Genomic DNA, 25,061 nt, shown 5'->3' with positions numbered 1-25,061 from the left:
AAATTACCTATTGAGGGCGCGTTGGCTCATGCCTGTAATCCCAGCACTTTGGGAGGCCGAGGTGGGTAGATCACGAGGTCAGGAGATCGAGACCATCCTGGCTAACACGGTGAAAACCCGTCTCTACTAAAGATACAAAAAATTAGCTGGGGGTGGTGGTGGATGCCTGTAGTCCCAGCTACTTGGGAGGCTGAGGCAGGAGAATGGGGTGAACCCAGAAGGCGAGCTTGCAGTGAGCCAAGATCATGCCACTGCGCTCCAGCCTGGGTGACAGAGCAAGACTCCGTCAAAAAAAAAGAAAAAAAAAAAAAGAAAGAAAGAGAAAAATTACCTATTGAGTACAATGCTAATTACCTTGGTAACAATCTGTACCAATCTGTAATCTGTACACCAAACCCTTGTGACATGCAATTTACCCATATAACACACCCACACATGTACCCCCTGAACCTAAAATACAAGTTGGAAGAAAGAAAAAAGGAAAATGTGCATTCACAGAAAAAAGAAAATATGATAGTATCAAATCTATAGATTATTTACATTTTATTCTATATACTTACAAAAGTAATATCATAGTTTATTGCAAATACTCATATTTACTATGTCAAAAATCACATTTTTGCAACTATATGCATACTTTGGTGATATTGCAGGTTCAGTTCCAGACTACCAAAATAAAACAAATGCTGCAATAAAGCAAGTCACACAGATTTTTTGGTTTCCCAGTGCATATAAGTTATGTTTACACTCAAGTCGATGCACATAAAGAAGAAAATCTGGAGGAAACGGCTAAATTCCTGGAAACACACAATCTCCCAAGATTGAACCAGGAAGAGACAGAAACCCTTCCTAGACCAATATCAAGCGCTGAAGTTGAATTAGTAATAAAAAACTTACCCACCAACACAAAAGCCCTAGACCAGATGGATTCATAGCTGAATTCTACAAGATGCAGAAAGAATAACTGGTACCAATCCTGCTGAAACTATGCCAAAAAATCAAGGAGGAAGGGCTCCTGCCTAACTCATTCTATGAAGCCAGCATCAGCCTGATACAAACATTCTGGCAGAGACACAGTGGAAAAGAAAATTTCAGGCCAATATTCCCAATGAACATATTTGCAAAAATTCTCAACAAAATATTAGCAAACTGTATCCAGCAGCACATAAATAAGTTAATACACCACTATCAAGTCCTGTTCTCATCACCTCACAGTAGATGAAGGTGAGACCTTGTATCTCTTATTCATTCTTCCCTCAAATCTTTACACACTGATTGCTTAAGAGAAGGTAGCAGAAATAATTTATTTGCACAGTGTCTGGATGTAGCAGCAGTTCAATGAATATTGATAGGTAAAAGAAGATATTGGAGAAGAAACATCATCAGGACAAAAATGACAGGAGGTGACTCCTGAGGCACGTTCTGGCTGTGGCAGGTGATAAGCCTCAAGCATTTTCATAAGGTTTTATAGCAAGTCTTAATGATGCCCCATCCTTGCTGTTGATCTTCCCTTCTGATTCCTCCAAGTGTTATGATTTCTTCACAGAAGAGTAGATGACTTGGGAGTCCTGGGAGAGACACACAGGAATAAAGACCGAGGTGATCAAGAAAATAAATAGGGGGGAGGAAGGAAAGATGAAGAAATTCCAAGGTGTCTAGCTCACCTTGTTCTCCAGAAGTGTCCTGATGTTTGCTGTTAAGGAAAAAGTAATAGTTCTGAGCTCTTGCATTCTTAATTAGGTCTCACTCCCAGACTTTATGCCCCAGGGCATAGAACTACTATGCTTAGTATGTGGAATCCCATTTTCTCCTGTTCTGTAAAATCCTTTCTTAAAGTTGTTAATACTGAAGTCCTTCTAAGACTCTATCCATCTTCCAAGCCCTCCACCAGCACTTGCTAACAAAGCGCTTCCTTTCTCTAATGCAACTTCCCATAGGTCATTGTCTTTATAATTTTTTCCTCTTGACTTCTCTGTTACAGCATTCTGTCAGGGCTGTTTCCTGTTCTTTCTCTATGTTCCTGAGATAACCAATCATGTGTGGTTCACCTCACTACATAGAAGGAAATTGGAATAGAAGCATAGATAACAGAAGACAGACTCTGAATCACATAGTATTTTGAGTCTGGTTGCAGGAGCTGCTTAGTGATGTCTGCTTCTTTTCCTCTTTTTCCAGGTAGGCATAGTGGGATGACATCCCTTTCCTTCCCTTGAAGATTTACAGCTAGAGGGCTTGGAAAGTGACTGCACTTTTTGATTCTGCTAGGCTGGTCAGATAGAGAAAGAGAATGATAGGGTAATCAACTCCCTATAGGAAGTTGAAGTGGCAAATCTAAGCAAGGCAGACAGAGGACCCACCTTCAGAGGCTCAGAGGAGAGTAGCTAGATGACCACTGACCAGGAAATCAGCCAAGCTGTCAACAGCCACTGGCTCCATCAGAGGCAACCAGGAGTACAGAACAAAGGACAGCTTTTAGGGTTGTTGATATAAGCGTTGTAGTTTTAAGGGCACTGGAGCAGAAGCTTAAAGGACACTCCTCTGCACTGCTGCAGAACTCAGCAGTTCCTGCAAAGCTACATGTCAAAGTGAAAATTCTCTAGGTCATGTTGATTTATTCAGTTATTCCTCCCATCCCATATGAAGACTACAGATCCTTCAAAAGAGACACTTTAATGACCATGTTCACCTGAGAGAATTCCTCTTGGACTTTAGACATGCTCACTCTTGCCTAATTTCCTTCTTTTGCCTTGAATCTTAGATTCTCCCTGACTATCTAATCCGATTCAAATGAAGACTCATTAGACCATCACCCTATTTTTTTTTTAAGTTTGCTTTCTTCAAAAGAGCCTACCTCCAGGTGTCTCTTGCTCCCTCCTGGATCAACAGATTTCCTATCAAGGGCAAGTGATGTATTAAAGCCTCTATTGCTGGCTGGGTGCAGTGGCTCACACCTGTAATCCCAGCACTTTGGGAGGCTGAGGCGGGTGGATCACTTGAGGTCAAGAGTTTGAATCCAGCCATGGTGAAACACTGTCTCTACTAAAAATACAAAAATTAGCTGGGCGTGGTGGCGCATGCCTCTCATCCCAGCTACTCAGGAGTCTGAGAGAGGAAAATCAAGCAATTTTCCTGTATCACCTCACAGGCAGAGATTGCAGTGAGCTGACATTGCACCACTGCACTCCAGCCTGGGCAACAGAGCAAGGCTCCTCAAAAATAGATAGATAGATAGACAAATAAATAAATAAATAAGTAAATAAATAAATAAATAAAGCCCCTATTGCATACAATGCATCACTTTCCTGTGAATATGCATCTGACAAGAACCACTTTGCAGTTTCTCACCTGAGCCTTCTGGCTGCTGCATGCTCCAGACCTGAGAATAAACCACATCCACATCTACAGAGCCCACTGCAGGGAGAAGACAAGAGTTCACAGATGTTGGTGGCCCAGGGTTCACACTTCATACACAGCTTCCCAGGCCCTGGCTTAATGATTATATCCTTCCTCTCAACCCCAACATGATTCTGAGAAAGTCATTTATTTATTGGGAATGGCTGGGCCTCGGGTGTTGGGGTGTCTACACCACCCACCTAATGGTCTCCGCTCCTGTCTCCTCTTTCTTTTCTGACTCAGCCTCAGAGCCCCTCCCAGTGGAGACACTCACCATTGACATACACTGGCTGCAGCTCCTCCATGTCTGGAGTTGGGCTTGAATAGGTGAACTCTTGAGGATTTGGCCTGGAAGCCCCTCTGTGAGAAAGGAAGCCCCTCTGTGAGAAAGTGAATTAATTGTATGATAGTCCCCAGGGCAGTGAGTGAGAACAGAGGGCAGACTGGCTGAGGAGAGAGCAGGTAGAAGCCCTGCAGCCATGGCTCTCTGCTTGGGTGATTTTATGGCCCTTTGTGTAGACTATCTACTTTGATATGGCCAAAACTTCTGTTCCTTATCTTTGGCTTTTTCAAAAGTTATAAATAAGACAATGATATTGCTCCAGAATCTTTTTTTTTCTTATAAACTGTCATAAAACTTTGCCTGCCTTTTTCTCATTACTTTATCTCTCTCACTCCTTCTTGTACTCTGGACATATACTACATACCTATAGCACAGTATGTCCCTGGAGGAAATACACATTTTGTGTGTATGTTCATTCCTCTAAATATCTAACAAAAACTTACTTATACATTATAGGTATTCAATAATCTTGAATATATGAATTTATATATTAATTTAAATGTATGTAATCCTATACAAGATAACACCAAGGATCATGTGGACCACCTTAAGACAGTGCCCTGGTGGCAGAAATGTAATGCAGTAGAGACAAGAGTAAGTATTATAGAAAGATACCATGTTAATTACATAGCCTCAGTCTCAACGTACAAGCAGAGTACAGTAGGTATTTAAAACTGAATGAAGGAGACCTCTAGAATTAAAATTTTTACTAGGAAGAGTTCTCACCTGGGTTCATTAGTGGCAGAACTTTCTCCTGAAATGCAAATAAAACAAAATTCATTTCAGAGAAGGAAGCTTTATCTCTTAAAATTTTGACATGATTTAACTACGTATAATCAGCTGGTAAGACATAAGATATAGAAGAGTAATCCAATTGTATTTCATCTAAATGGCTACTTATTTATTCCAACACAACTAGTTGTTAGTAAAATACTTCATTCTTTTTTTCCCACTGATTTAAAATGCCACTTCAAATGGCAAACCCTTCATGCACTGGTAACTGTTTCTTGATTTTCTACTCTGTTCTATTGTCTCTTTGTCTATTCATGTACCTGTACAATGTTGTTTTAACTATCCTAATGTATAACATATTTTAACCATTGATGACTAATTTTATTTTATTGCTCTTCTGTATTAGATTTTATGCAGCCATTCTTAATTTTTAAATGTTTGATATTTGCAACACTTAGTCTTTAGGAGTGATCTTGGGGCTAAGCTGGATATTGACATTCGTAAGGCAAACTAGGCCATCTCTTGCACCATTTTGCTTTGTGGAGAGATGTAAAACAAGAAACGCAGTATATTAGCACAGATGTATCAGCTGTGTCTTTAAAGAGAATCCTCATAGCGATCCAGGAGATATTTTCTAGTCCTCCATTAATACCTCAGGAAACAATGCCACATAGATGTATATAGAGGCCACCCCAGCTCAAAAGCTTCATGCTTCGTAGAAATCAGTATCACTTGTAACACCCATGAGTGTATGCGTGTAGCTTCCAGAGGTCACCACTACAAGAGACATGCTAAATTTCAAGAGTTACATTGCATTTGGGGATACCCCAATTGTGCTTCCCATCAGGCTTATATAATCGTGGTCAAAGTCCTCCCAGTGTAGAGGCAGTTTGCCTATCATGGAAAATACTGCTAGTAGCTCAGCCAATATTTCAACTTTGTTAGGCTTTACAGAAAACAGTGCTAGAAAATTAACTTTGATTTAGTTTGCCAAGGAGAGTGTAACACTTCTTTATAATTAGCTTGTTTAGTCTTCATGGAAAGGAATGACCTCAGAATTGTCTACCAAGCCAAACTGTCATTAAAGCATAAGTAAGGGACAGTCAGTCATATTCAAACATGTATTAAATTAGTGTATATGTTTCCAGCAATTCCTTCTTGAAGAAATTATTTTAAAATGGACTTCAAAAATAGTTCTACTATCTAAGCACTTTTGAATAATAACAAAATCTGATGATACATTGGTTCACAAAGAAAACCTCCAAAATATTCCAAAAATCGACATGGTACAAATAATATTCCTTGATCATAATGGAACTGGTAATTCATAACAAAACTATGAAAAAATTGACATATGTCTATAATTTGTCAATTTAAAGGAAGCAAGTCTTAAGCAACTGAATACGTATACAAATATATAAGAAAAAAAGGAAGACTCAATATCCAATTTGTTCAAAAGAATCAAACTAACAAAAATAGAAGGCAATAACTAACAAAGATAAAAGCAGAATTCTAGAATTAGAAGGAAATATTGGTAGATCAAATAATAAATTCTAAGAGTTTTACCATACAGGAGATAGAGGCACTATCTTTCTAGATGGTTACATTTCAAAGGGCTGGCTCCCAAGTCTTAGAGATAGACATTTCTGGGTTGTAAAACTGGCAAGAGGCTAAGAGAAGATTTATGTCTCAAAGAGGCAGAGAAAGAATTTACAATTGCAAGTTTTCTAAAGTAAATGCTCTAAGAAAAGGGAGATGAGGAGCCTATAGTCAATCGGAGGACAATATTAAGGCCAGCTTGGTGTGGGGAGGAGTGCCCCATGTGGACACATGCCTGAAAAATCTTAAGGAGCCTTGAAAAGCAGATAAAGGAACATTCATTTCAGGGGAGATACGGTCATCTGCCTGAGGCAGGAGCTGCATATTTACAGGTGGGTGCAATGGTGTGCAAGTGTTTCTTGTGGATGGATCTGAGCCCTGTGGAAGAGAGGCAAAGCTTGAAGCCATTTCAAAATGTGGCCAAGAGGACTTCCTGAAGAGGTATAGGGTTCCAAAATAAGGGTGGAGGGGAAGAGGAAGAAGACTTTAGATTCTTGGAAACTGAAGAGAGATGTTAAGTGCTCAGCTGGAGGAGAATGAATCACCTGCATCACAAGATGCAGGTAGGTAATGTTAATAGTTGGGGGGCTCTGGAGAATCCAGAAACACACCCCCAAAATAGGAGCTGATTTTCTCAACCGAGCAAACCTGGAGAGTCAGCTTTTTCGGAGCCAGAGGAAATCAATGCCAACCATGGGGGTTTCAAAAACAGAAGCAAGTTGAGGAAAGAGAGAAACATCTGGCCAGAACCCTTTCCATATTGCAGAAGGCTGGCCTGAAGAGGGTCTGAGCTGAGTGGGTGGGAGGTGAGTGCTTTAACTTTGAGATTCAGAAAGCTGCTTAATGAACAAGTGCTCTTTGGAGAAACTATGTTTTTGTTGTTGTTTGCCTAAAATTATATAGGAGTGATATGGTGTGGCTGTGTCCCCACCCAAATCTCATCTGGAATTCCCACATGTTGTGGGAGGTACCCAGTGGGAGGTAACTGAATCATGGGAGCAAGTCTTTCCCGCGCTGTTCTCGTGATAGTGAATAAGACTCACAAGATCTGATGGTTTTAAAAAGAGGAGTTTCCCTGCACAAGCTTATCTCTTTGCCTGCCGCCATCCACATAAGATGTGACTTGCTCCTCCTGGTTTTCTGCCATGACTGTGAGGTTTCCCCAGCCATGTGGAACTATAAGTCCAATTAAACCTCTTTCGTTTGTAAATTGCCCTGTCTCAGGTATGTCTTTATTAGCAGCATGAAAACCGACTAATACAAGGAGTAAGTGGATAGACTATGGGCCTGCCTGCGATTTCAACCAGAGTCAGGGAAAATACAATCCTCTAAGACTGAGTGTGAATGGGCAGTAGGAAGAGGAAGATAAAAAATTAAATTTTATGGTTGCACTCTAAGAGTACCCTTGTTAGATGAATCAGTTATCATAGCAAAAATTAATCAATATCTCAGGAGTAAACTTAGCAAGAAATGGTGAAAGCCTATATAAGTAAAACTCTAAAATACTATGACTCAAAATTTACCAAAAGTAGACACACTCTTGGATAGAAACATTTCTCATTATAAAGCTGTCAATTCTTCCTTAATTAATCTCAGAATTTAAGAGAATCCTAACAAAACTACTTTGTTGAGAGACACTGATTATATTGTTTGTAGGGAAAATAAATAAGCAATAATATCCAGAAAAGTTCTGTAAGAATAGCATAGTCATGATGGGAACAACCTTGATGGAATAAAAAATGTATTGTTATAAAGCGAAGGCATACAAGTCACACACACAAACACACGTATGCACACACTGACATACACACAAACAGAATAGGGCATCAAAGTTAGATCTGAATAGTATCACATATTTAGTATAGCTGAACTGCTTTTATCCATGACCCTTCTGTTGCCGTGTGTGTGGGGTTTTTCTTCCCCATACCAGTCAATTTTCCAACTCTTAGGACACTAATTACAATTAAACTCAGTCCTGATACTACTCAGAGTTAGTGCAGACCCCATAGGTAAAGGGGTGTGTCCCACAAAACTGCCCCCAACCCCAGATGCCAATAATATGTCATGGGCCTCATATCTTTCTGACCAAATGGCTATAAACTGGGGATTCCCAGGACTCTTTCCTCAGTTTCAATAATTTGCTATATAGAACTCGAAGAAACACTTCAGTTACTTTTACTGGTTTATTACAAAGGATGTTATAAAAGATACAAATATACAACCAAATGAAAAAGTTTAGGTAAGACAATGTCTGGAAGTGTACTGAACACTGGAGTTTCTGTTCCCAAGGGAATGGGGTGCTGTACCCTCCCAGTACATTGATGTATTCACCAACTGGCAAGCTCGCCAAATCCCATTGTTTAGGATTTTTATAGCGGTCCCATTACATAGGTATGATTGATTAAATCATTGGCAATTGGTGGTTAGATGAATCTTCAGTCCCTCTCCTGTCCTCAGAGGTCCAGGGGTGGGGCTTAAAGTTCCAACCCTCTAATCACAAGGTTGGTGTTTCTGAAAACCAGCTCTCATATTGAAGCTATCCAGGAGCCCCTCTGTTGAGAGTCATTCATTAGCATACCAAAGACACTCAACACTCAAGGAATTCTCAGAGTTTTAGGAGCTCAGGGGTCAGGAACTAGGGACAAAGACCAAATATATTAAATAATTTCTTCTTATATCACAATACCATAGGGTATTATAAAGGCATCACTTTACTTAAAAAAAGATAATTAAATAAATCACATAGAAATAATGAAATAGCTATCTGAAAAAAAAGATTAGATTCTAGTTCAGTACCTATTGAAGAATATTTCTGGATGTGTCACAGGTATTTGAACCAGAGCAACTCCATCTTGAACAGGAGTTGGGTAAAATGAGGCTGAAACCTACTGGGCCCCATTCCCAGACAGTTAGGCATTCTAAGTCACAGGATGAAATAGGAGGTCGGCACAAGATACAGGTCATAAAGACCTTGATGATCAAATTGGTTGCAGTAAAGAAGCCAGCAGAAACCCACCAAAACCAAGATAGAAACAAGAATGACCTCTAGTGGCCCTCACTGCTACACTCCCACCAGTGGCATGATGGTTTACAAATGCCAAGGCAATATCAGGAAGTTATCCAATATGGTCTAAAAAGGGGAGGCATGAATAATCCACCCCTTGTTTAGCATATCATCAAGAAATAACCATAAAAATGGGCAACAAGGAACCCTTGGGGCTACTCTGCCTATGGAATAGCCATTCTTTTATTCCTTTACTTTCTTAATAAACTTGCTTTCACTGTACGGTATGGACTCGTCCTGAATTCCTTCTTACTTGAGATTCAAGAACCCTCTCTTGGGGTCTGGATCCAGACCCCTTTCCAGTAACAGATGGATCAAAAATTTAAGCATAAATATAAAGTGATACAATTCTAGAAGAAAATATGGGCCCGGCACAGTAGCTCACACCTGTAATCCCAGTACTTAGAGAGGCCAAGACTGGTAGATCACTTGAGCTCAAGAGTTCGAGACCAGCCTGGGCAACATGGAGAAATCCTATCTCTATAAAAAAATACAAAAATTAGCCAGTCACGGTGGTGCATGCCTGTGGTCCTAGCTACTCAGGAGTATCACTTGAGTCCAGCAGGTTAAGGTTGCAGTGATCCGAGATTGCACCACTGCACTCCAGCCTAGGTGACAGAGAGAGACTCCGTCTCAAAAAAAAAAAAAGAAAAGAAAAGAAAAAAAGGAGAACTTTTTCTATCATCTAAGAATGGGGAAGACCTTCCAAAATACATTACCAAACCTAGAACCCATAAAAGAAGATACTGATAAGTTAGACCACATAAAAATAATTATTTTTATAGTAAGAATTTCAATATGAAAGGCAATGCAAACTGCAGACTGGGGACCCTTTTCACTATTCATACCTCAGACAAAGAGCTAATATATTTAGTATAAACAGATCATCTACAAATCACTAAGAATGAGATAAAAAACCCAACGTAAAACGATGAAACTATGTGAACAAAGAGCTCACCATAAACAGAAACATAAATCAAAACTACAGGGCAGTAATATTTCTCAATTGAGAAACAGGCAAAAAAATCAAAACTTACAATACTTTGTGTGGCTGGTGTGTTATAAACAAGCATGTTTATGACATGTCCTTACGGGAGTATAATTTTGTACAACTATGAGTAACCCTTGACAATATCTATCAAATTAGAAAGGTATCTAATTTGAATATAGAAATTTTATTTATAAGAATTAATTCCACAGGCATACTGTACATGTAAGAAATGACATCTAAAAGAAAAATTATCGTAGCATTGTGTGTCATGGAAAACAACTTGAGATCATCTAAATCTCCATCAATAGGTAATCATTAACATTAAGATAACTATTGCAAATCCATGAATAGAATGCTTTGCAACCATTAAAAAGATGTTACAGTTCTATACATATTTATATCAAACAGTTCTCAAATAATATTCATAGAAAAGTGAAGTGTAGCACATAGTATGTTATTATTTGTGTGAAAATAAAGAACATGTATGTATACAATGACATCACATAAGTCTAAAATATCTCTGGAAAAATAAATGAGATATTGCTAAGAGTGGGAGCCTCTGAGGAAGGGAACCAAGAGGTCCAGGAACAGTTGTGAGAGAAAGGATTACTTTTTACTGTCATATTCTTTGATATTGTATGAATGTTTTACCAGATGCATTTGTAACATATTTATTCAGTTATTTATTTTAAAGAAAAAATAAAAGGTATTGGGTCACTCTGAAAGGGACTATGTTAATAGTTTATTTTAGTTTATTTTAGGTTCACATAGAGGTATCATGGTCCTCATGATAAGAGATTAGCCAATGAAAGAAAGCATTGCTTTCATTAGGCAACAACCACTGCCTTGTCCTTATATTTCTATGCTGTGCAAAGCACAAAAGTTAATGATTTAGGGTATGGCTAATTTATGTAGGGGTCCGAGGACCTTCATGGAAGGAAAGGGATCAAGATGCTGACTTTCTTTAGTTATTAGATCATCTTTTGATAAATTGAGGTGGTCCCAATTAAGTCATCTACTTGAAAGAAAGAATTGTCTTAAGTGAAACTCACCATGAAATAAATTGCCAGTTTGGGATATCTGGCCAGGCATGGTGACTCATGCCTGTAATCCCAGTGCTTTGGGAGGCCAAGGCAAGAAGATCGCTTGAGCCCAGGAGTTCAAGACTAGCCTTGGCAACATATAGAGTCATCTCCAGAAGTAATTAAAAAATTAGCAAGGCATGGCGAGCACGCCTGTGGTCCCATCTACTTGGGAAATTGAGGCAAGAGGATCACCTGAACTTGGGACATCAAGCCCGCAGTGAGCCATGATCATACCACTGCACTCTGGCCTGCGTAGCAGAGTGACACTTTGTCTGGGAAAAAAAAAAAAAAAAAGGTTGGATATCTGAAGGTCAAAGCCATGACCTGAGATTGAAAACTTCTGAAGCAGCCTAATTTTGGAAGCAAATTTAGTAAAAAATAATTTTGTGTGGTTGTATGCTTGTAAACTAAAAAGTAATAGGAAGATAGTATGTGAGGCAATACATATATTAATTAGTTCAATCTAGCAATTCCACAACGTATACTTATTTGAAAACATCATGCTGTACATAAATACATGCAATTTTTATCTGTCAATTAAAAATCAATTAAATTTTTTTAAAGTTACAAGAGTGGAAGTGCAGGTCAAAAACCATGTGGTACATCCATGCAGTAAAGGTTCCCAATTTGTTCCTATCTTCTTGTATGCATTGTTTTGCAATGTGACTCTGTCATTTGTCAGCAAAGAGGTAGACACTATTTCTCTACCACTTGCATTTGGTTATGACCATATGACTTACTTTTTGATCAATGGGACTTTTTGATCAATAACAAAAGTGACAGATTAGGAGGCTTATATTAGCACTTGTCCTTGCTTGGGCACATTTATAAGCTGAATGTTTGTGTCCTGCCCAAACTCCATATATTGAAGTACTAATGCCAAATGTGATTACAGTTGGAAATGGAACCTTTACAGAAGTAATTAATTTTAAGTGAGATCATAAGGGTGGAGCCCTGATACAATAGGATTAGTGTTCTAATAAGAAGGGACGGGTTGAAGGGTACAGCAAACAACCATGGCACGTGTATAGGTATGTAACAAACCTGCACGTTCTGCACATATACCCCAGAACTTAAAGTATAATTAAAAAAAAAAGAAAGATCAACAGAGAATTTGCTCTTTCTCTCTGCATGTACACAAGAAGAATTCGTGTGAGCACATAGCAAGATGGTAGCTGCCTGCAAGCTAAGAGAAGAGGCCTCAGAATGAAATTTATCTTGCTGGCATCTTAACCTTAAACTTCCCAGCCTTTAGAATTGTAAGAAAATTAATTTTGGGGGCCGGGCACGGAGGCTTACACCTGTAATCCCAGCACTTCGGGAGGCCGAGGCAGGGGAATCACGAGGTCAGGAGATCGAGACCATCCTGGCTAACACAGTGAAACCCGTCTCTACTAAAAATACAAAAAATTAGCCAGGCGTGGTGGCGGACACCTGCAGTCCCAGCTACTGGGGAGGATGAGGCAGGAGAATGGCGTGAACCCAGGAGGCGGAGCTTGCAGTGAGCCTAGATGGTGCCATTGTGCTCTAGCCTGGGTGACAGAGTGAGACTGCGTCTCGAAAAAAAAGAAAATTAGTTTTTGTTCTTTAAGCCACCCAATCTGTGGCATTTTGTTGTGCTATCCCAAGAAGACCAACACAGACACCCTACACTGTCTTCATGGGAAAGAACAACTATTGTCTTTTGTAAGTATAAAAGAGTTGAAGATGGGCTTGGTGTATCATGGCGTACATCTGAGGTAACTTTCTCGTTTTGTAGGTGAGGAAACAGAACAGAGTCGGTTACCCAAATAGAGGGTGGCCATTTCACCCTTGAAAGAGCAGTGATGAAGCAGGAGGCTCTGTAAAAGAATGAGGAACTGGGAAAGATATTTTGGGAATAAAGTAGCAGAGAGGGGTAAAGAAGCGTAATATCAGACTTACTTAGATCATCTGTTTAAAAAATAAAACTTCCATTGAACTTGAGAATACTGGCTTGCACAAAAGGGAAAAAATACCTAGGAATACAACTAACCAACAAGGTGAAAGAACTCCACAGCAAGAATTACAAAACACTGCTGAAAGAAATCAGAGATGACACAAACAAATGAAAAAATATTCCATGCTCATGGATAGGAAGAATCAGGGTTGTTAAAATGGCCACACTCTTCAAAGCTATTTACAGATTCAAGGCTATTCCTAGCAAACTACCAATGACATTGTTTACAAAATTAGAAAAAAAAAATCTAAAATTCATTTGGAACCAAAAAAGAGCCCAAATAGCCAAAGCAGTCCCAAGCAAAACAAAACAAAACAAAAAAAAAACACAAAAAACAAAGCTGGAGGGATAACACCATACAACTTCAAACTATATGACAAGGCTACAATAACCAAAACAGCATGGTACTGCTACAAAAACGGACACACAGACCAATGGAACGGATTAGAGAACACAGAAATAAAGCCATACATCTACAACCATCTGATCTTCTACAAAGCTGATAAACACAAGCAATGGGGAAAGGACTCTCTAATAAATGCTGATGGGATAACTGGCTAACCATATGCAGAATATTGAAACTGGACAACTACCTTTCACCATATACAAAAATCAACTCAAGATGGATCAAATTCTTAAATGTAAAACCTAAAACTATAAAGATTTGATATGGTTGGGCTGTGTCCCCACCCAAATCTCATCTTGAATTGTAGTTCCCATAATCTCAATGTGTTGTGGGAGGGACCCAGTGGGAGGTAATTGAATCATGGGGCTGGTTACCCCCATGCTGTTCTCGTGATAGTGAGTTAGTTCTCATAAGATCAGATGGTTTTTTTCCCACTTTGCTTGGCACTTCTTTCTCCTGCTACCCTGTGAAGAAGGACATGTTTGCTTCCTCTTCTGTCATGATTGTAAGTTTCCTGAGGCCTTCTCAGTCATGTGGAACTGTGAGTCGATTAAACCTCTTTCCTTTGTAAATTACCCAGTCTTGGGTATTTCTTTACAGCATTGTGAGAACAGACTAATACAAAACTCTAGAAGAAAACCTAGGAAATACCATTCTGGACATTGGCCAAGAAAAGCCTTCATGATGAAGACTCCAAAAACAATTGCAATAAAAACAAAAAATTGACAAATGGGACCTAATTAAACTAAAGAGCTTCTTCACAACAAAAGAAACTAACAAAGTAAATAAACAATCTATAGAATGGAAGAAGATATTTGCAAACTGAGCCTCCAAAAAAGCTTTAATACCTAGAATCTACTAGGAACTCAAGCAAATCAATAAGTGAAAACCAAACAACCCTATTTAAAAATGGGCAAAGGACATGAACAGACACTTCTCCAAAAAAGACATATATGCAGCCAAAATTCATATGAAAAAGTGTTCAATATCACTAATCATTAGGGAAATGTAAATCAAAACCCCAATGAGATACCATCTCACACCAGTCCGAATGGCTATTAAAAAGTCAAAAAATGAGATGCTGGTGAGGTTGCAGAGAAAAGGGAACAATTAGCACATTGTTGGTGGCAATGTAAATTAGTTCAGCCACTGTGAAAAACAGTCTGGAGATTTCTCAAAGAACTTAAAATAGAACTACCATTTGGCCAAGCAATTCCATTACTGGGTATATTCCCAAAGGAATATAAATCGTTCTACTGTAAAGACACATGCATGTATATGTTCATTGTAGCACTATTCACAATAGCAAAGACATGGAATCAACCTAGATGCCCATCAACAGTATACCAGATAAAGAAAATGTGTTACATATACACTATGGAATACTATGCAGCTATAAAAAAAATGAGATTATGTCCTTTGCAGCAACATGGATGGAGCTGGAGACCATTATCCTAAGTGAATTAACACAGGAACAGAAAACCAAATATCACATGTTCTCACTGATATGTGAGAGCTAAACGTTGAGTGCATATGAACACAAAGAAGAGTACAACAGATGCTGGGACCTATTTGAGGGTGGAGGGAGGGAAGAGAGTGAGGATTGAAAAGCTACCTATTGGGGCCAGGCGTGGTGGCTCACTCACTCCTGTAATGCCAGCACTTTGCGAGGCCGAGGCGGGTGGATTACTTGAGGCTAGGAGTTCAAGACTAGCCTGGTCAACATGGTGAAATGCTATCTCTTCTAAAAAAAAAAAATACAAAAATTAGCTGGGCGTCATGGCAGGCGCCTGTAATCTCAGCTACCCAGGAGGCTGAGGCGAGAAAATCGCTTGAACCCGGGAGGTGGAAGTTGCAGTGAGCCAAGATTGTTCACTGCACTCCAACCTGGGAGACAGAGTGAGACTTTGTCAAAAAGAAAGAAAGAAAAGAAAGAAAGAAAGAAAGAAGGAAGGAAGGAAGGAAGGAAGGAAAGAAAGAAAGAAAGAAAGAAAGAAAGAAAGAAAGAAAGAAAGAAAGAAAGAAAGAAAGAAAAAAAGAAAGGAAGGAAGGAAGAGGAGGGAAGGAAGGAAGGAAGGAGGGAAGGAAGGAAGGAAGGGCTGCCTATTTGGTATCATGCTGATTACCTGGGTGACAAAATTATCTGTACACCAAACCTGCAAGACAACCAATTTACCTATGTAACAAACCTGCACATGTACCTCTTGAACCTAAAATAAGCGTTGGAAGTAAAAACTAAAATAAAATACTAGCTTAAATGTTTACTATGTGGAAGAAAATTAATGAGTTCCAAAATTTATTTCACCTGTTGTAGTAGATAAGCGTAAGAAAGCGTTTTACAAAAGCTTCAAAGCTATCATTGAGATTCTGATGTGCCCCATGTTTGTCTTGTATCTGATAGGTTAAAATAAATAACACCTTACTGACATAGGTGAAACTTATGGGAGGAGAATAGGTAAAGCCAGGCGGTGCAACAAAGTTAGGTTTGAGGCATAGTAGTCAGGCAGATACAGGTTCTGGTCTGCCCTTTACTGGCTGAGTGAGCACAAAAAAACCCACTTAAATTCCCCAAGGTTGTTAGACATAGAAAACAGACACTTAGGCTGGGAGTGGTGGCTCACGCCTGTAATCTCATCACTTTGGGAGGCTGAGTCAGGCAGATCGCTTGAGCTCAGGAGTTCGAGACCAGCCTGGGTAACATTGTAAAACCCCATCTTTGCAAAAAAATTAGCTGGGTATGCTGACATGGGCCTGTAGTTTCAGCGACTCAGGAGACTGAGGTGGGAGGGTGGTTTGAGCCTGGCAGATCAAGACTGCAGTGAGCCAAGATCGTGTCACTGCACTCCAGCCTCGGCAACAGAGCAAGACCTTGTCTCCCCAAAAAGGCACACTTAAAAATAACTTTTGATAATTACAGGTAATATATGTAAACCTGCCATATGTGGTTGACACAATAATTGGGTCACCGGTAATTTTTTTTGACTTGTGAAATATTAATAGGGCTCAGTATGACAAATCACTCTGATTTGTCTAAATTCTTGACAAATTAGAAATAATATGTTACAAAAACATATAGTCATGCTGAAAATGCCAAAAGACACGGCAGCTTAAGGAATATGTTGGTTGTAAAAGGTAGATGCCTTCAAACTTCCGGTAATGGTTAATGAATGCATTTGAACCAATCTTCTACTAAGGACAACTGGAAAGGCTGGGAAAAAGAGTTTTAAAGTCTGTTTATAAACATTGAAGTGGTAATAAGATAGTGAAGAATTGCTGAGAAAAGAGAGCAGAGAGGATCAGGGAGCATGAGGATAAGCCCACCCAGCATGGTTTTGCCCTTCCCCTGACCATGCCAGAGCGCACAGCCTGGGGGCCAGGGAATTGCCCAGCCCAGTCCACCATGATGGCACCTAACACTCCTCCAGGGGACCTGAGGTTGGGCTTACCAATTCTGCCACTATCACCACAACTGATACCTACCTGCATGCACCATCTGCAGGTCTGGAGTCTGACATGCCCAGCCTATCACAGCCACTACCAACACCAGTATCCATTGTTTGGGACTCAGAGGGTGGACCTGCCACTGCCACTGCCATTGCCCAAACCATGCTGGCTGCCCAGGGGCCTGAGAATCCTTTCACCTGCCTGGCCCAGCATAGCCGCTTCAGGTATGTGATTAAGTCACTTGGAGGACCAAGAATTGGCACATTTTTGAATACTTTTGGAAAAGTATTCAAATTATTGGGGTCCCAGATGGCAAAGACAGAATGAAAAGGTTAGAAAACCTATTTAATAAAATAATAGATGAAAACTTCCAAAGTCTAGCAAGAGATTTGGACATCCAGATACAAAACCTCTGAGATCCCCAAGCACATACAATGCAAAAAAGTCTTTTCCATGGCACATTATAATAAAGCAGTCTAAAGTCAAATACAAAGACAGAATTTTTTAAATGGCAAGGGAAAAGCCTCTAGTCACCTATAAAGAAAAACAAAACAAAACAAAACAAAAAATACACTCCAACCTTCCAGGCCAAGAGAGAATGATATGAAATATTCAAAGTGCTAAAATAATAAAGTGCCAGTGAAGGAAACTAAATCCAGCAAAATATCCTTCATAAATAAGGAGAAATAAAATCTTTCCCAGATAAGCAAAAGCTGATAAAGTTCATCACCACTAGCCCAGCCCTGTAAGAAATGCTCAAGGGAGTCCTAAACCTGAAAGCGAAAGGACAATACTTACCATCATGAAAATGCATAGGTAAAGCCAGGAGGTGCAATAAAGTTAGGTTTGAGGCTTGGTCGTCAGGTACTGGCCGAGTAAGCATTGCAAACCACTTAAATTCCCCAAGATTGTTAGACGTAGAAAATACACACTAAGAGAAAAAACAACAAGGAATACACAAAACAACTAGACAACAATTAACAATATGACAGGAAGAAAACTTCACATATCAATAATAACCTTGAATGTAAATTGATTAAATTCTTTACTTAAAATATATAGATGGGGTGCCGTGGCTCATGCCTGTAATCCCAGGACTTTGGGAGACCGGGGCAGGAGGGTCATTTGAGGTCACGAGTTTGAGACTAGCCTGGCCAACATGGTGAAACCCCATCTCTACTAAAAATACAAATAAATTAGCCAGGCATGGTGGCGGGTGCCTGTAATCCCAGCTACTCAGGAGGCTGAGGCAAGAGAATCTCTTGAACCCGAGAGGTGGAATTTGCAGGGAGCCAAGAACATACCATTGTGCTCCAGCCTGGGTGACAAGAGTGAAAACTCCGTCTCAAAAAACAAACAAACAAAGAAAAGATATATTTATAGACTCACTGAATGGATATTAAAAATGTGACCCAACTCTGTGTTACCTGTAAGAAACGTACTTTACCTGTAAAGACATATATAGACTGAAAGTAAAAGGATGGAAAAAAATAGTTCACACAAACAGAAACCAAAAATGACCAGTAGCTATACTCATATCAGATAAAACAGTAGGCTGGGCACGGTGGCTCATGCCTGTAATCCCAGCACTTTGGGAGGCCAAGGCGGGCAGATCAGGAAGTCAAGAGACCGAGAACATCCTGGCCAACATGGTGAAACCCCGTCTCTACTGAAAATACAAAAAATTAGCCGGGCAGGGTAGCAGGCACCTATAATCCCAGCTACTCGGGAGGCTGAGGCAGGAGAATGGAGTGAACTCGGAAGGCTGAACTCGCAGTGAGCCGATATCGTGCCACTGCACTCCAGCCTGGGTGATAGTGCGAGACTTCGTCTCAAAAAAAAAAAAAAAAAAAAAAAGCACAAAATAGCTGGGCGTGGTGGCACGCGCCTGTAGTCCCAGCTACTTGGGAGGCTGAGGCAGGAGAATCACTCGAACCCAGGAGGCGGAGGTTGCAGTGAGCAGAGATTGTGCCACCGCACTCCAGCCTGGCGACAGAGCAAGACTCCACCTCAAAATAATAAATAAATAAATAAATAACGGTGAAAAAAAACACACAAAAATAAAGGGATCAATCCAGCAAGAGAATATAGAGGATATATATGTACTCAACACTTGAGCACCCAAAATCATAAAGTAAATATTGCTTAAAGAAAAAATAGAGATAGACTTTGATACAATAATAGTGGGGTAATTCAACACTTCACTCTTAGCATTAGACAGATCATCTGAATAGTAAATCAACAAAGAAACATTGAAATTAAACTGTACTTTAAACCAAATAGCCTTAACAGGCATTTACAGAACATTTTGTTCAACAACTACAGAATACACATTTTTCTCACTTGTACATGGAACATTCTCCAGAATAGACCACATGTTAGGCCACAAAACAAGTCTCAACAAATTATTAAAATCAAAATCATATTAAGTATCTTCTCAGACCACAAGGAAATGAAGCTAGAAATCAATACCAAGATAAATTTTGAAAACTGTACAAATAAGTGGAAATTAAACAACATGCTGCTAAACAACCATTGGGTCAATGAAGAAATTAAGATGGAAATCAAACATATTTGAAACAAATGAAAATTGAAACGTAATGTACTAAAACCTGTGGGATACAGCAAAGTAGTGCTAAGAGGAAAGTTTATAGCAATAAACACCTACAACAAAAACATAGAAAGAATTCAAATTAGCAATCTAATGAAGCACCTAAAGGAACTAGAAAACCAAGAACAAACTAAATTAAAAATTAGCAAAAGGAAAGAAATGATAACAGTCAGAGCACAACTAAATTAAATAGAGACTAAAAAAAATACAAAGGAACAATAAAACAAAAGCTGGTCCTTTGAAAAGATCAACAAAATTGATAAACTGCTAGCTAGACTAACCAAGAAAAGAAGACCCAAATAAACATAATCAGAAATGAAAAAGCAGACATTACAACCGATATCAAATAAAAAAGATCATCAGAGATTATTACAAATGAACAGGAAAATCTACAGGAGATGGATAAATTCCTGGAAACATACAATTTACCGAGATTGAATCAGGCAGAAATAGAAAACCCAAATAAACCAATAATGAGTGGCAAGATTGAACCATTAATAATCAGCTTTCTAACAAAGAAAAGCCGAGGACTGGATGGATTTACTGTCAAATTCTACCAAATGTATAAAGAATTAATACCAATCCTCCTCAAACCATTCCAAAAAAATTGAAGAGAAGGCAATTCTCTCTAACCCATTCTACAAGGATAGAATTACCCTGATACCAAAATCAGACATGAATACAACCAAAAAAGAAAACTACTGGCCAATATCCCTGATGAACACAGACACAAAAATCTTCAACAAAAGATGAGAAGGGGCTCAGGGAGAAAAACCTAACTTCTGAAATCACTTGTTCCATGGAGCATTTGCTGATTCCGGAGAGGACAGCCAAGAAGCTTGTGCTTTTGACAGTGTTGTGGGGTTTGGAGACATAGCAGATTCAAACTCATGGTGTTATATGTAGAAATTTAAAAAATATGGCTTAAAATTCTTTGACAGTTCTCCCATTTAGAGGTGAAGTCTGTGCCCTCTTCACTGATACCTAGGCAAGTTTGAAGCACCAGGACATAATAAAATTGTCGTAGAAGTGACACAACATCATACTTTTTGAAATTCATTGATTAAATGTATTGCAGCTTCATTATCACACTTGCTTTTTGGAGCCTGAATCAACGTGTTAAAAGTCTGACTACTTTAAGGTCATCATGCTGTGAGGAAATCCAGGCCATGTTGAGAGGCTGCGTATATGTGCTCTAGTTGACTCTCAGCTGAAACTGCAAACTATGGCCAGCATCAACGGCCAGACATGTGCGCAAAGATGGCTTCTTATGGCCTATATCATGGATCCAAGAATTCAAGGAGTCATCACTCTTTTTATAAAAAAGGTGGCTAAAAAGAAATGGATAAATAAAAAGAAAAAAGAGTACATTAAATTGTTTGTGTTCCTGGCCAGGCGCTGTGGCTCACGCCTGTAATCCCAGCACTTTGGGAGGCCAAGACGGGCGGATCAAGAGGTCAGGAGATTGAGACCATCCTGGCTAACACGGTGAAACCCTGTCTCTACTAAAAATACAAAAAATTAGCCGGGCGTGGTGGCGGGCGCCTGTAGTCCCAGCTACTCCGGAGGTTGAGGCAGGAGAATGGTGTGAACCCAGGAGGCGGAGCTTGCAGTGAGCCGAGATCGTGCCACTGCACTCCAGCCTGGGCAACAGGTGAGACTGTGTCTCAAAAAAAAAAAAATTTTTTGTGTTCCTTTAAATCTAGCTCCTTACTACATTTTGCTCCGTTGTACATAAGCTAATTATATCTATTGAAAATTACTAAATGGCAATTAAGAATTAGACTTTTCATTTTAAAAGTCAAGCATGGAAAGAATGTGTAAATAATCTAATCTCAAGTGACTATGCACAGGGAACAGTGACATATTGTATAATTAGCAGTATGACCACATTGAGCATTGCACAGAGCCTTGCAGAATTATGAAGCATAAAAAGAAATTATTGGCTTTTGGAGAGTTTTCTTTTCTCTCTTCTTTTTTTTGTAATTTCAATCTATATCAGTAGTGGAAAGGTCATAGCAAAATATGGAGAATCCAAATGGTAGATACAACCTGATATCTTGTGGAACAAGGCATACAACAGCAAAGCAACACCAGTGAAACCAAGGACACCAAACAGTCCCCAGAGAACTCCGGCTGTCATGAGGTCTCTTCTATAGCCATCAGGTCCTGAGGAAAGAAAGCAGTGCTTCAGCCCCAGAGGTTTAAGACTTGGGCCCTTCTTATAAATGCTATATAGGGATGTTAAATACAAATTCATGTAAGAGATCATTGAAGTGTAGTCTGTACTCTTCAGGTTAGTGTGGGGAGAAGAGAAGCAACTGGACACTGAGATCACCTTCCCCCTCTTCACACATAGCAGACATCTCCAGGCTGGTGAGACACAGCCATTGACATCAAACTCTGTATCCAGGTAACACCCACCCACCTGAGATGGAGACTGGCACTGCCTCACTGCACTGGGCCCCCAGGCCGTTGTTGGCCTCACAGGAGTAGTTTCCAGAATGTTCTGCAGTCAAAGAGAGGTTGAAGGAGGCCCCTCCTCCAGAGGGGGCCGAGCTGTTCCCAAGGGTGACATCCTCATGATAAAATTGGTACAAGATTGGGGGAGAGCCTCTCAGGGCCTCACAGTGAAGCTCCAGCAGGTCCCCCACTGCAGCCTGGGCCACAGGAGACCTGAGGGTGAGGACAGGGCGAGACACTGGAACTGACAGACACAGAGGGGCTATCAGAAAAGATTTGTGATGCCTCAATAGATCCACAAACTCCCAACTTGCAGGCTCAGCAAAGGGCCTGGCCGCATGGCTGTTGCATATTTTCCATTCCCACATTCCCACTAGAACAGTTAGAGATAATTTTCTCAACAATATATTTAGACGTTTGAGGGGAATATCAGTTCTGGGTGCTGCCTACGGACACGGTCATCTGTTGTTCTCATCTGATTGTTTTCCTGTGCCCATCCAGCCCTCTTCATATTTCTTTTTTTTCTTTTGTATCCTATAATTTTTTATTAGGAAATAATTTTAAGATTTCTATAATATTATAGTTGTTCCTGGAAAAACTGATACATAGGAGCATTTCTAAACATATATTTAGGTATGTTTATTCAGCCCAGTTCAGGACTGTAGGACTGGGTTAGAATGGAAATGGCTACTTGGCTACAACACCAGGTAATTTTCCACACCAGTAAATCACCAATAACATGGCTCCAAATGTCTCCCTTTGGGTGCAGTTTCGGCAAGCTAGAAACACTCTAATCACTTTGAAGGAGATGACATAAAATGAAGCAGGCTGTTACCACTATGAACCTTTTAGATCCATGATACTCCCTGGCCCAGAGCCCAAAGGTTTCATGTAATAGATGTTTTATTATCCTATCGTAGGATTGCAAGAATGCTTATGCTTCATAATCGATTACAGCCCTCTTTATATTTCCTTCCACAAAAAGAAACAGGTCAGCAGTCTAACCTGCAAGCGTAACCCATTTTCAAATTGCTTTTGGTTCTCCACAGCACTAATCCCTGGGGCCTCCTGAAATTTCCTCAGGACTCCTGTGTATCATGACCTTGGTCTGGGGATTTCTGGAAGATATGAATGAGAGTGTCACTCACTTCTCACAGGGATATTCACCACCTTGCTCTGGATAGGCACATGGCCGTTGTCAGCTCTACAGTAATATTTGCCGGCATCACTCTCTTTCACAGCTGGGATCTCCAGCTCTGCTGACAGGGAACGCTGGGTTTTCTTTCCCATACTGGTTCCTGTGGCCTCTCTGTACCAGGAGAATGTGACATTTCCTGTACCCCCAGCCACTGAGCAGAGCAGTATGAGTTTTTGTCCTTCAGTCACCTGTCCCCCGGGGGCCCGGATCTCCAAGCTTACGTTAGAGATGGGGATTCCTAGATGGATATAAGACAACAGGTGAGAACTCTAAGGGAAACTCTGGGAACAGGGTTTGACTGATTCCATTCTCTAATGCAAAATGTGGGAATGTGGAGATTGTATAGATAATCCATTATAAGCATTCCTATGGAGGTAGGGAATCTATAACAATTATCCTTCAGGAATGTGGATAAAGACATTCGAATGTCCTAACCCTGGCCAATTTCATGGGTAGTAATATTTAAAGACTTTGTGATGGATCTCCATGAGACAGGAAACTGTTCAATTTTTTGGATGAGTCAAAGACACCTTTTGCACAGAATATAGAGGGGCACTGATATCGTCAGTCTTGCAGTGGAAAAGTCATTATTCCTAACAACGGTCCCAATAATAATTCCTCTATCATTTTTAATTTCAAGGTTCAGCCAAATACAACTTCTCCTCTGACCACTCTGTTCATTCACATCTGCTTTTCCTGATGCTACATTGCCTTCTAATAAGTCAATTTGTGTTGCAATCTCATCATGTGGAGACATTTGGAGAGCCATTAGACAGCAGGTGGTTTGCCTTTTGAAGTGTCCCACCCACTACTAAATGCCAAGGCATACAGTCAGTGATCAATGGAGTCTTGATCAATGAATATTACTTAACTAACAACAAAAAAAGAAAGATTATAAGGGGCTTAGTGCATTTCTGATTCTTACGAAGTAGGAAGCCAGGAGCAATCTGGAGGGTTTTTCGTCTTGTTTTGTTTTGTTTTTTTGAGACGGAGTCTCGCCCTGTCGCCCAGGCTGGAGTGCAGTGGCGTGATCTCGGCTCACTGCAAGCTCCACCTCCCAGGTTCACGCCTTTCTCCTGCCTCAGCCTCCCTAGTAGCTGGGACTACAGGCGCCCCCCACCAAGCCCGGCTAATTTTTTGTATTTTTAGTAGAGACGGGGTTTCACCGTGTTAGCCAGGATGGTCTCTCTCCTGACCTCATGATCTGCCCGTCTCAGCCTCCCAAAGTGCTGGGATTACAGGCGTGAGCCACCGCGCCCGGCCGCAACCTGGAGGGTTTTTCTAGCTTAATTTTCACTTTCCTCAAGGACAGGAGTTGAACAAAGAAACAGACTAGTAGTCCAAGCTGAAGCTATAACACTCCTATCTTTTTTTCTCCAGGCTCAGCCTCACTGATACTTGCTCTGCACGTGAATCTGGGATTGGAGGCTCTGTTTTCTGATCCTGTGAGTCACCGTTTCTGCCTCGCACCAGTAAGACCCTGTGTCTTCACTCCACACGGCAGAAATCTGGAGCTCCGGAGAGCTGCTCCAGCCTGACACCAGGACCTGGTTTTCTCTGAAGAAGCAGAACTGGAGTTGAACATCCAACCTCTGTGGAGAGCGCCGGGTCTCACATTTCAGGCTCACTGGACCCCCTTCGATGGGCTGGAAGGAGCTGGCAGTCAGCACAGGATGTTGAAAGAGCTCTAGAGAGAAGGATCACAATAGTCCCCAAAGCAGTGACAGCTAAGATTCCTGCTGAAAAGCCTCTGG

General features: G+C 40.3%; 1 protein-coding gene across 2 annotated transcripts in view; it reads right to left on the bottom strand.

Moving 5' to 3' along the window:
• Window positions 1-526: 526 nt before the first annotated feature.
• LOC100992095 (Fc receptor-like protein 2) overlaps window positions 527-25,061 on the bottom strand; it is a 31,457-nt gene continuing 6,922 nt past the window's right edge. Inside the window, exons 4-12 of one of the 2 annotated variants that reach the window (XM_003821020.6) lie at window positions 24,710-24,994; window positions 23,258-23,545; window positions 22,075-22,353; window positions 21,699-21,815; window positions 4,463-4,490; window positions 3,668-3,753; window positions 3,346-3,411; window positions 1,665-1,693; window positions 527-1,568 (exon numbers count right to left, since the gene is read on the bottom strand). In XM_003821020.6, coding sequence (XP_003821068.4) covers window positions 1,530-1,568; window positions 1,665-1,693; window positions 3,346-3,411; window positions 3,668-3,753; window positions 4,463-4,490; window positions 21,699-21,815; window positions 22,075-22,353; window positions 23,258-23,545; window positions 24,710-24,994 — 1,217 coding nt within the window. In that variant the 3' untranslated portion in view covers window positions 527-1,529. The remainder of the gene's footprint in view (window positions 1,569-1,664; window positions 1,694-3,345; window positions 3,412-3,667; window positions 3,754-4,462; window positions 4,491-21,698; window positions 21,816-22,074; window positions 22,354-23,257; window positions 23,546-24,709; window positions 24,995-25,061) is intronic. The other variant, XM_057302386.2, reaches the window with a different exon arrangement.

Source organism: Pan paniscus, chromosome 1, assembly GCF_029289425.2.
Source record: "Pan paniscus chromosome 1, NHGRI_mPanPan1-v2.0_pri, whole genome shotgun sequence".
NCBI classification, from domain to species: domain Eukaryota; kingdom Metazoa; phylum Chordata; class Mammalia; order Primates; family Hominidae; genus Pan; species Pan paniscus.
Note: the sequence above shows the minus strand (reverse complement) of the source record. Positions and strands in the feature narration are given on the sequence as shown.